Source organism: Maniola hyperantus, chromosome 2 (assembly GCF_902806685.2).
Source record: "Maniola hyperantus chromosome 2, iAphHyp1.2, whole genome shotgun sequence".
NCBI classification, from domain to species: Eukaryota; Metazoa; Arthropoda; class Insecta; order Lepidoptera; family Nymphalidae; genus Maniola; species Maniola hyperantus.
In genome coordinates this window covers 396792-409178 of record NC_048537.1, presented here as the reverse complement: position 1 = coordinate 409178, position 12387 = coordinate 396792, and the positions used below count along the sequence as shown (strand labels likewise).

At 44.3% G+C, this 12387-nt stretch overlaps 1 protein-coding gene across 1 annotated transcript in view; it reads right to left on the bottom strand.

Moving 5' to 3' along the window:
- The window catches only part of LOC117988956 (cell adhesion molecule Dscam2-like), a 184579-nt gene that overhangs the window by 6602 nt on the left and 165590 nt on the right, over positions 1 to 12387 (bottom strand). Inside the window, exons 17-33 of the mRNA XM_069505182.1 lie at positions 11895 to 12071; positions 11176 to 11320; positions 10713 to 10861; positions 10110 to 10311; positions 9479 to 9633; positions 8547 to 8617; positions 8186 to 8408; positions 7387 to 7514; positions 6622 to 6784; positions 6083 to 6209; positions 5173 to 5339; positions 4419 to 4598; positions 3863 to 4036; positions 2728 to 2913; positions 1632 to 1919; positions 962 to 1100; positions 12 to 163 (exon numbers count right to left, since the gene is read on the bottom strand). Of these exons, the coding sequence (XP_069361283.1) occupies positions 12 to 163; positions 962 to 1100; positions 1632 to 1919; positions 2728 to 2913; positions 3863 to 4036; positions 4419 to 4598; positions 5173 to 5339; positions 6083 to 6209; positions 6622 to 6784; positions 7387 to 7514; positions 8186 to 8408; positions 8547 to 8617; positions 9479 to 9633; positions 10110 to 10311; positions 10713 to 10861; positions 11176 to 11320; positions 11895 to 12071 (2826 nt within the window). The remainder of the gene's footprint in view (positions 1 to 11; positions 164 to 961; positions 1101 to 1631; positions 1920 to 2727; positions 2914 to 3862; positions 4037 to 4418; positions 4599 to 5172; positions 5340 to 6082; positions 6210 to 6621; positions 6785 to 7386; positions 7515 to 8185; positions 8409 to 8546; positions 8618 to 9478; positions 9634 to 10109; positions 10312 to 10712; positions 10862 to 11175; positions 11321 to 11894; positions 12072 to 12387) is intronic.

Below are 12387 nucleotides of genomic sequence, written 5' to 3'. Positions count from 1 at the left end.
AATTTTCTTACCTTGCTGTTCTTTCTTCGTGTTTAGATTCTTGATAGGAGAAGACGTGTACACTTGCTGGCAATTTCTTCTGTTGTCACGTTTCTCCACAGATTTATCTTCTTCTGACACTCCACTTTGCTCGTAACCTTTTCGAAAACACGAAGCCGATGTACTAGAATCAAGAAGGAAAATAAAATGATTTTAAAATAGCCTTGTGATATTCTATGTGGGAACTATAATGCGATAGTTTTTGTAATATGTAATTCTTATCCCTGGCACTGTCTTGTCTCTAACTCAGGCACTAAGGCTGAGATCTAAGAGCGCACTTTGAGCAAAGTCAGTTTGACTTAAAACTGAACTGAACTGAACTGAAATTGAGTTAAAACAGGACAGATTTATGCGATAGATATACATTTGTCTCGTTTTAACTCTGTCTTAAGTCTAAGCAAAGTCAGAGTGCGATCTATAGATCTCAGCCTTAGTCCCGGATTTTTTAGCACTACTTAATGCATATTTTGTCTGTAATTTTGTTAACAATCATGATCAACCCATCGCCGACTCACTACAGAGAACGGGTCTCCTCTCAGAGTGAAAAGGGTTTTAGCCATAGTCTACCACGCTGGCCATGTGCGGATTGGTAGACTTCACACGTCTTTGAGAACATTATGGAGAACTCTCAGGCATGCATGTTTCCTCACGATGGTTTCCTTCACCGTTAAACCGAGTGATATTTAATTTCTTAAAACGCATATAGCTCCGAAAAGTTAGAGGTGCGTGCCCGGGATCGAACCCCCGACCTCCGACTAGAAGGCGGACGCCCTAACCACTAGGCTATCACAACTTAACAATAAACTTTTTGTTAACAATAAAGTTTAAATACATAAATGTATTGGCTGCTCATTACACTTTTTTTTAAATATTAGTAGGTACACCAAAAATCTGTAAAAGTAGGTAACTGTGAAACTGTTACCTTCTTCTGTAGACGAACACAGCAAGTAACAGCAAAGCCACCAACAGTGCTGCTGCGGCGCCCAGCAGCATCATCCCTCCCCCCGCGACCGGGCCCTCTTCACCCCCTGAAGGGAATTGGGCAGGCGGTGGTATGCGTTCTGCAGAAGACCAAACAAACTTCATCATCATCATCAATCAATAGACGTCCACTGTTGGACATAGGTCTTTTGTAGGGACTTCCACATGCCATGGTCTTGCGCCGCCAGAATCCAGCGGCTCCCTGCGACTCGTCTGATGTCCGTCCACGTAGTGGGGGGTCTTCCAACGCTGCGTCTTCCGGTGCGAGGTCGCCATTCCAGCACCTTGGGACCCCAACGTCTATCGGTTGTACGAACTATGTGCCCTGCCCATTGCCACTTCAGCTTCGCAACCCGTTGAGCTATGTCGGTTACTCTAGTTCTCCTACGGATCTCCTCATTTCTGATTTGATCACGTAGAGAAACTCCAAGCATAGCTCTCTCCATCGCCTGCTGAGTGACTCTGAGCTTTCTTATGAGGCCCATGATAGTCAGCGACCATGTCTCGGATCCATATTCCTCACACACACTGTTTGAAGACTGGTCTTCAAGCAGTATGTAAGTAAGTATGAGTATGAAAGTATGATATTCGATTCGATATGATTGACTAACCTCCATCATCAGTTAACGTAGAGAAGTAGTAGGTAGCAGTGGCCGTCCCAGCAGTACTAAACGCCACCACCTTCAAATGGTACCACACAGCTGAGTGCAGGCCACACAACGCAGTCGGTACAGCATCCAGAGCCACGGTTTCTGATCTCCAGGTGCTCTCCTCGAACGCTCGGATGGAGACCAGGAAGTGAATGAGAGGGCAACTGTTGCTGTCCCATGTCAGGAAGTTCAGTCTCACGCAGCTGCTGTTGCTTGTTATGAGATGCTTTTCTAAAGCTGGTTTGGATACTGGAACAATATTTTTTTTTTTTTTTTTAAAGAATATTAGCCATGTTAAATGACTAATATTCCCCTTTCCTCTCCAATTAAGCGTCAGGCTTGTGCTAGGAGTAGGTACGACAATAGTGCAACGGGCGGGGTTTGAACCGTCGACCTTTCGGTTTTCAGTCCACTCCTATACCGGTTGAGCTATTGAGGCTCTTAAAATGAAAATGATTTTTTTTTAAATAGAGATAGCGAGCAAACGTGCAGGCGGGTCACCTGATGTTAAGTGATTACCGCCGCCCATGAACATTTGCAGCACCAAAGGAACCGCTGATGCATTGCCGGCCTTTTAGGAATTTGTTGGTCCGCCCCTTGAATAACCCCATGTTGTAATCTAGTGGGAACACCGCCGATGGGAGTTGGTTCCACAGTTTGCATGTGCGTGGAAAGAAGGATCTGGCACCAGAGCCACCCAGGTGGTGAGGGTGAAATTGCTTACGGTGGCGCGCGGCGCGGTTGTAGAAAAAGGAGGGTGTAATGAGGTCAAAAAGCTCTTCAGAGCACTCCCCATTATAAAGGCGATAGAACACGCATAGAGAGCTAACGTCTCTGCGGTGCTCCAGGCTTTCCAACGAGCCGGTTAGTTTGGGATCATCCTCAAGTCGAACAGCCCGCCTTTGGATCCGATCAAATGGAAGGAGTTGGTACTGGGGTGCTCCAGCTCAAAGGTGAGAGGTACTCCATATGTGGGCGGACTTGCGCTTTAAAGGAAGGAGCCTGTACGATAATTTGATTTATAACGAAAAATAAGATTAAATGAGTATTAATCTACCTCCTCCAGTAGTGGACGCAGAGAGTATCTCGCTGGGCGCGGACGAGCCCGCGGCGTTGCGCGCCGTCAGCCGCAGCCGGTAGGGCGCGCCGCACGCCAGGCGCCGCAGCGCGTGCGAGCGCGCCACGCCCGCCACCCACGCGGACTGCCACGGCCCATCCCCGTGTGCATATTCCAACGTGAAACCTGGATCATGTCATTAATCTTTATTTCAGACCAGCTGGGTGCCCAAACATAACACCAGTTCGGAGGAATAGTTTCTTATTTATTGTTAGAAAGAAAGAAAGAAAGAAAGAAAAGACGTTTATTAATACAAATTATGCCACACATCACAACTTAAGCTAAGAGCTGGTTATTCCGGCGCTTCTTCCACCTGAGAACAAGCAAAAGAAGCGCCGGAACAAACTGTCATGTGTGGCACAACCCGAAAAAAGGGTCCCAGCTCAGCATTATGCTGTATGCCTTGTTGCACAAGAACATACAGCGCTGATTTTCAGCTGGTACCCTGAACCGGGTGACGCCACGGAATCATAAACTAATGATAACTAAACTAATTAACTGTTAAGTTGACATCACCGGCTTCCATACGAGAGTTTTAAAAGGTATTTTGTTTACGTACATATTCAAAATACCACTTTCGGTATTCGCTCTGATCAACTGTTGCACAAGCTATTTAGAAATGTCCTAGAGTAGGTAATCATATTTATTCCACTTAGTCGATAATCCAGAATCCCTAAAGCGACCGACCGACCGCTGTACCTCATCGAATCTGTAGCTGGAGCTGATTTTGCTCATGGGCCCTGAGATGAGGGTTTTTTTCGTAAGGTTTCGGGAAGCGTCCCTAACAGGTTTAATTCTAAGATCTTATTTTTGCACCAAATAAATATTATTGAAAATTTTTCTTGATGGACCATCCAAAAATATATAAGTCCCGCAAATTGCTATTGCGCTGGAACCATGTCTTATTGACATCGAAATGACGTCGTTTTGACGTCAGCCGAAATAAAAATCGACCATCAGCTCGAAACTTCAGTCTTGTGCTGACGTCACTAAAATGGCGGCCATGCGCTTTAGCAATTTGCGGGACTTATAGTCCGTCCAATATTCTACAATCGAAATAAGTTTGAACAGTTACTGTGTGAGTCACTGGCATCCCAGGCGAGGATGAGCGCAGCCGGCGCGGCGCTGGTGAGCCTGAGCCGAGGGCGGGCAGGCGGCGTGGCGGCGCGCAGCTCCCACGTGCCGCGCTCCTCGCCCCACATATTGCGCACTGCGCAGGTATAGTTGTCCGCCAGTGATGCTTCCAGCTCTGAAAAAGGAACAATTTCATCAAATACTTCTGAATCCATTTGAAGATAGTTTTGTTTCGAATCGTTCTGTTAAAGAAGAAGAGTCCACTAGCTGGCAGTTATCACGTCATCATAACAGGTTTTTGAAGCAAATCTACATACATTTAAAACTAGCTGCTGCCCCCGACTTCGTACGCGTGGAATTAGGTTTTTCCCGTTTGAACTCTTTGATTTTCCGGGATAAAAAGTAGCCTATGTCACTCTCCAGGTCTGTATCTATACCCATGCAAAAATTACGTCAATCCGTTGCACCTTTGCGACGTGATTGAAGGACAAACCAACAAACGAACAAACAAACACACTTTCGCATTTATAATAAGGGTACTGATAGAGTGTACTCACTTGGTATAATGAGACGGTATCCTTCAAGCCGTATCCTGGGATCCGTGGCAACAATGGGCGGGCGGCGTCGAGTCCACACTCGCACGGGGGTGGCGGAACCCGCGCTGCCGCACGACAGCACCACACGAGTGCCTTCTGCCGCCACTATCCTTCTCGGGAACGACCACAATTTTGCTCCAGCTGTAAAAATAAGGTCTACAGTCCTGGCCCCCGATTGTTCAAAATCGAATGAAAATGAATCGAATGTAAAATAGAATGTTTTTGAAAATCGCTGTTTATTGTTCACAGCCAAGATCAAAGGGCAGAATTTGTTGAGGATTACGATAACGATGAATACGTTTTTCTTACACAATTATTGTGGGGCTGACAATAAAAATCATGTAGTGCACCATCGTGACTTACCAGTGTAAAGATTTGACAAATTAAAGATGGTTGGACAAAGTGACTGTATAACGAAATTGGTGGACTGTTGGAGGTTCGTTTGAAAATTTCTATGTTCTGCTGTACATAACAAAATTAACTGATGATCATAAGGTGAACCGGTTTTAAACAGTCGAGTTGCAATGGAAAAGCACTCCATTTATTGCAGTTGAGAGTGCTTGATGAGAAGAATGGCTCCAAATAAGCAAGCGCAAGGCAGCGCGCAAGCTTTCAGTAAACTCAAGGCATTGAAAATCTTAGCGGTTCATACTAATTAGAAACGTTGAAAAAGTTAAACGTTCAGGTAAATTGGATCTTATAATGAGGATCTCACCTCTAGCGCTGGGCTTCTTCGCGACGATGGCACTCATCTCCCCCTCCCCCGCAGCAGTGGCTGCCGTGACCCAGAACTCGTACAGCATCTGCTCGTTCAGGCCGCGTATCTCCAGCATCTGTTCTTCCGCGCTGTGGGGCACCAGCACGTGTGCATGCTGGCCTGTCCTGTCCCCAACATGTATATTATGTACTTATACATTCTACATACTTAAAAATTTATAAGAAACATGATCTTCTACCACATAGAAATACTAACAGAAATCTGTATATGTAAAATTCAAAGTCCTGACTGACTGACTAATATATCAACGCACAGCCTAAACTTTTTGTAAAGAGTAGGTATCCAATAAGAAAGAATTTTTGAAAATTCAACCCCCAAGGGGGTGAAATAAGGGTTTGCAATTTGTGTAGTCCACGCGGACAAAGTCGCGAGCATAAGCCAGTAATTTATAAGAAACGTGTTCATCGATCACATAGAAATACTAGATGTAGTTTAACGCACCGCAATAATACGAAGAATCTACAGATATCGCAGTTGCACGCTATAGAATTTCAATTTGAATAAAAGAAAGATTTTCTAAGATTGTGGTTTATTATTGCTCTACCAAACATTTTAGATATAAATTTCAATCCAGACGATTTAGAAACCAATCCAAAGAATTAGCACATTCTTACAATTATTTAAGGAAACTGATGATAAAAATGGCGTTGAAGATAAAGATTTAAAGATTTACACGTGGATGGAGATGAAGGTAACGATGGAATAGGAGATGGAGATAGAGGTAGAGATGAAGGTGGAGAAGAAGGCGTATTTGAAGATAGATATTAAAATGGAGATAAAGATGTGAATAGCGATCGAGACAAAAATAGAGATAAAGATAGATAAGTATGGCGTTATCAATACAAACCTTTGTGGCCTATTGTAAACTGTGTAATGTCTGATCTTGCCATTCTTCTGCGTGGGCGCGAGCCAGCTCACAATCACAGAGTCCTCAGAGTTCGGAACTACCTTAATATCCGCGGGTGGGCCAGGAACTGTGGGTATGAAATTATAAAAAAATATGTCTCTGGAGACCAGCATAAGAAAACCGGTAAAGCTTTCTGGAGAATATCTAATAACAACTTATAAAAATAAAATCATAGATGATGATTACACTAAAATAAAGTTCTAGTAAAGTCTAGTTAATTTACCTACTGTATCAAATACGGAAAATAATTGCCCTAATTATTACGTAGTTAAGTTCAAATCCATTGGTAGAATTTAAATGGATAACGGTCGAGGTAAATCAATGCCAATATTTTTATTTGGTAAAAGGTAAAACTTTCATCTCAAAATTTATTATGAAGGGTTTTAACCAAAGTCTGTCATGCTGGCCCAGTACGGATAGGGCTATCCGCTCTGGTGATGGATGGATGGATGGATGGATGGAAACGCCAATAAACTTGCCATCGTCAAGTGTGGAGCAGTACGCTGTGGCGGGCGGGCCCAGCCCCGCGGCGTTGCGCGCGGCGACGCGCACGCTGTAGTTGCCAGCGCGCAGCGCGCCCAGCTGCGCCTCGCCGCCGCCCACGCGCCGCCGCTCCCATATCGCGTCCAGTGTGCCCACTTCCTGACACACACAATTCCCAAGAGGTTCCCATCAATCCCGTTTATCATTTCTATAAAGGGAGCGATAGAAAATAATTTACAAGAAAATTTTGAGACAATTCAATTCAATTCAAATTCAGACATTCTTTATTATTTTATTTATGGTGAAGCATTTTAAAAGCTATTTGCATAATATTTTATAATAATATGTTGTTTGATTCCAAATTTTATAAAATGTTATGTTGATTTTATTACTTTAGTACAGTTCTTGCAATTCACGAAGGCTAGTAAACTTTACTTGTGATAACGCGTCGTTTACATGGTCATTGTGTGCGTGCATGTCGGACCAATCAGTCGCGAGCAAGCGCTCGCAAACGCACACATTTAGTGTACCTTATGTATACCGATGAGTCAATGGCCTTCGTAAAATGAGAGAACTATACTTAAAACCATTTGACGAGTACAAGTAACTTAGAAAAGTACTTATAAGATAACTTTCGATCCTATAGGTATACCTAATTCGGGTAACTAGTATTTTTTAGTTTCGAAAAGAAAACTACTCGTAACGATAATTTTTTGTAATGTAAACAATTTACATTTTAGTTGGTGGTCATAAATACCTACCTGGTACGTGATCTCATATCCGAGCAGGAGTCCACCGCGAGAGGCCAAAGGTGGTGGTTCCCACCAAACTCTGAATGACTGAGGTGAGAGGGGCTCGCAGCGAATATGCTGTGGTGCTGCTTCGGGTACTGGAACAAGTTACAACTGAATTGTTCAGATCAAATAACAAAATGAAAACAGTTTATTTAGGTAGAAGCTCTCCTGATATACCGGCCAACCTTTATAGTTTGCGAAATAATCAACAAAACACAATGCTCACTTTGTAGGTAATTTTTTCTCTTTTTCACAGTTGACGCAACAATTTTTTTAATAAGAATAGTGAGCCAACGAGCAGGCAGGTCACCTGATGTAAAGAGATTTCTGCTACCCAAGAATATTTGCAGTACCAGAGGAACCGGTAATGCGTTGCCGGCGTTTCAGGAATTTGTTGGTCCACCCCTTGAATAATCCCATGTCGTAATCCAGTGGGAACACCGCCGATGGGAGTTGGTTCCACAGTTTGCATGTGCGTGGAAAGAAGGATCTGGCACCAGAGCCACCCAGGTGGTGAGGGTGAAATTGCTTACGGTGGCGTGCGGTGCGGTTGTAGAAAAAGGAGGGCCGATACGGCCTCGTGCAATTGTTCTTGGAGTGTCCGTATTATTGGCATCGGTGACATTGTACTTACGACGATCTTGGATTTGCGATGACTTTGCGATGGCGTTTAGTCTCTGGTGGAACAAGTAAATTGTATGTCATTAATAGATTTATTGTAGACACCACAGCGCGTTTGCTAGATTTGTTTTGGTTGAGAACCCACCATCCTCGAGCGTGGTGGCAGCGAGCGGCGCGCAAGAAGGTCCGCCGCCGACGGCGTTGTAGGCGCGCACGCGCAGCTCGTACCGTGCGTGCGCGCGCAGGCCGGCCACGCGCGCGCTCGCCGCCGCCCAGCCCGCCACCGTGAGCGCGAGCGACGCGTTGTCGCCGCGACACCACAGCGCGTAGCCCAGCAGCTCGCCGTTCCACGACTCCTGCGAGGGAGGCTGCAGGAACAATGTAACTTCAAGGCAATTTTGATAAGCATGACAACACAATTTTATGTTGGCATTTCTTACAAGATGTCAAATTGACTGATATCTAGCAATAATTGTGCGCGGGTATTAAAGGCAAACAAAAGTTACCTGCCACTTAACAAGGAGTTCCCCAGGGGCGTCCGCTTGCACCTCCACATTACGTGGTGCTTCTGATGGAGCTGAAATGCAATTTTATGAGTATCAGAATTTAATGTTTAAGGTGACGCAGTACGCTCGACCGAACCTATTTGCTTTTCACTTGACATTGTATGAGAAAGGTGAGAGGCACGATGATTTTCACCGAAATCAAGGGTTTAGGAAAAGTATTTTTGAGAAAACACTACTGAATTTATGTTTGCAAAGAAAAGTTATTTCAACTAATGAATAAATAAACTATGTCTAATGATAATTTTTTTTAGAATTTTCATATCCCTAATCTTATTTATTCACGCCCAAAGTTGTCATAAATTTAGTGTAAAAAAAGGAATCTTTTGAGGTTCGTAACTTTTAAATCAATATTTTTTTCAATGTTTTATATATCAATGAACCTAGATAAAGACGAGATAAATCGATATAATTCTTAGTTTTGTGCGTACAATATCGAATATTGTAGTATTTTCCCTCCTACGTTTGTATGAAGAAAGCACTGAAGTGAGTCCCCTTAAAGCTTTATAATAGTGCTGATTTCGATAGCATCAAAATTTTACAATGTGCGCATCTTTTTTCCTCTAATGCAAGGTGCATATAAGAAAAGGATAGACCATCCACGTTCCGTCTCGTTTTAACAGTACTTAAAATAAAAAGATGCAGATACTCTAAATTCAGTCCAGAGACATCAGAATTGACGCCAGTGTCACTTGAAGCTTTGCCCTTCCAGCATCAGATTTCCCCTCCAATTTGAACATGGGCATATTCAAGTCAAGAGTGAATAGACATCTTCTAAGCAAGCGCGATCCATCTTAGGCTGCATCATCACTTGCCAGCAGGTTTGATTGCAGACAAGTGCTAGTACAATTAAAAAAAAAGTTGCAAGTACTTACCCTCTTCTAATGTCTGGACAATGACTGACTCGGAGTACTCGCTGTCCCCGATGTCATTGACAGCAGCCAATCGCAACGCGTAGGCTGTCGCCGGACGAAGGCCGTCCACTCGGTACTCCAGAATCACTTCTGAGTCAGGTTCTGGAGAATCTTGTCTGGAACCAAATAGTTTATTATTTTGATAGCACCATGACGACGATTATATTGTACGGGAGCAGTATAATGTGGGTTTGAAGATCATCCTCCATGTGGGTATCATGCTCGGGGCTGATCCGACCGTTGTATCTTGGAACTTAAAACTTCGTTAGCACGATTCAGGCTGCATTTTTCACTTTTTATTGAATACTTGTAGAGCCATCTAGTGAGATTGTTGTGAGTTGATTTTCCGTCTTAGGTAAGCCAAGATTGGCAGGCACCAGGGCACGGGAGCAGGGCAAGTTGCCCTGCGCCCCACCCGGATAAGGAGGCCATGCCTCGAAGCCCGTACCCCCGCTTGGCCGTTGCGGCCAAACGGAGAAGACCCGCACTACACTAATTGTATCGTGCAATGTGACGACCACCACAATGTGATTAATGTAACGAGAAATACGACGCAGAGGAAGAGAAAAACACAAGAATGATTTTTAGTTACCTCTGTGTGATCAGATCGGGAGATAAGTCTCTGGTGGGTGCATCGGTCCAGTCGGCGGCTCTGCGGGTGTCGCCCACCACGCGGTACTGCAACCGGTACGCGCGCAGACGAGCGTTGCCGTCGTAGCCGCGCCGCCACGACAGTCGCGCCGCGCGGCCCTCGCGACGCACCACCGTCAGGCCGCGGGGAGCTTCGGGGAACTCTGAACAAACAACAAATCAAAATGTACACCCGTGCCTATTAATTCAATTTTTTTTTCAAAATTCAAATAATTTTATTAAAAACTAGATGATGCCCACGACTTCGTCCGCGTGGATATAGGTTTTTAAAAATCCCGTGGGAATTCTTTGATTTTCCGGGATAAAAAGTAGCCTATGTCCTTCCCCGGGATGCAAGCTATATCGGTACCAAATTTCGTCAAAATCGGTTTAACGGATGGGTCGTGAAAGGCTAGCAGACAGACAGACAGACGGACAGACACACTTTCGCATTTATAATATTAGTATGGATAGGTAATAATTTACTCTTTATGACAATAACGCTAAGTGTTTGCTAGCGCTCTGGTTACACCTTGTATTTTTAGCTACATTTTGAAGCTCAAACCTTGTACTGCCAAGTAAATGAGCAGTTCGTCCCTCCCGTACGCGTTTTCAGCGCGACAGCGGTACACGCCCGAGTCGCGGCGCTGCGCGTGCGCTATCGTCAGCGTGGAGGTGGCGCCACTGTCGGAGCGCTTCTCTGATACTGACACCCTGAAAAACGAAGAGATTATGAGCCACAGTACATAATATGAAATGAAATGAAAAATAGGGATTTGGTATACTTAGTTGACGAAGTCGCGAGCATAACTTTTCATAAGTTTGGAAACCCACAAATGCATCCGATATAATTAACTAGGACATGGAACACCTTTCCATCATAAGTTTTTCCCCTTTTTCCCAATTTCAATATGGGTACCTTCAAGTCAAGAGTTCTAGGCAAGCGCATTCTATCATCACTGGTCTGATTGGAGCCAAGCAAAAATGTATCTACTTTTGGTTAGAAGGGTAGCGAGAAATAAACTTACCTGTACGTCGACAGATCAAGTCGTTGCATGTTGTGCGTCCAGTGCAGCTGGATGGGCGCGTCGCCGCGCGCGGAGCACTGCAGCGCCGCGCTGGCCGTGCGCCGCACGGACATGTTGCGCGACGAGAACTCGAAGTGAGCTGGCTCTGGAAATTGATAGCCAGTTTCTTCATCATCACCATCATTGTCAACCAATAGATGTCCACTGCTAAACATAATGTCTTTTAGGGATTTTGCGCCGCCTGAAACTAGCGGCTCCCTGCAAATCCTCTTCTCTGTCTTTTGCCCACATAGCGCTTAAAGCTCAGCATTGAAAGACTCCCCGTCTTCCAATGCTGAGCTTTACGCGGTTGGGACCACAACGTCTATCGTTTTTTTCAAACTATGTACCCTGCCCCTTGCCACTTCAGCTTCACAACCCGTTTATCTTTGTCAATAACTCCGGTTCTCTTACAGATCTCCATATCTCTGATTTGATCACGTAGAGAAACTCCAAGCAAAGCTATGAGCTTTCTTACGAGAACCATAGTTAGCGACCATGTCTTAGATTTATAATATGTCAGCATTGGCAGTAGGTACACACTGTTCGAAGATTTTCGTTTTCAAGCACTGAAGAATTTCTTACTATGATTATAATAATTTTACCTCTAAGAAAAATCTGATTTGATTGTCTTTTTAGCTACGGCTCAGATCAATACATCACAATGATCAGGCACATACCATTAACGGAAACGGTGATGACCTTGGACAGTCCTCTGCCCACGCCATTGTCGGCACGGCACATGTACTTCCCCTCGTGGACGTGGCTGGCCGCCGCGGCGCTTAGCGAGCCGTTGCCGAGGATGGTCATCGGCAACTCCAGTCGGTTGAGGGGACGAAAGTCCGTGGAACTTGAACCTATAGAATGAACATACCAAGAAATTTATGGTATTGAATGTGAAGTTTTCAAGGTTTTTTTGGTTAAACAGACGACAGATAGCAGTTACTAGGAAACTGATAATTATAAACATCGTTGGAGACAGAAATATTTAGCTGGCTGATGTAATGGTTATAATATTTTTTTTGGCATTGACAATCAGTGGATTGATAAAATTGTATACACATCCAAAATATGAAATAGATAAAACTTTAGCATAGGATTGATATGAAACTGCATCATCCGTGATCCTCTGCAAGCTTCCACTTAAAACGAGTAATATCGAGTAACGAGTTA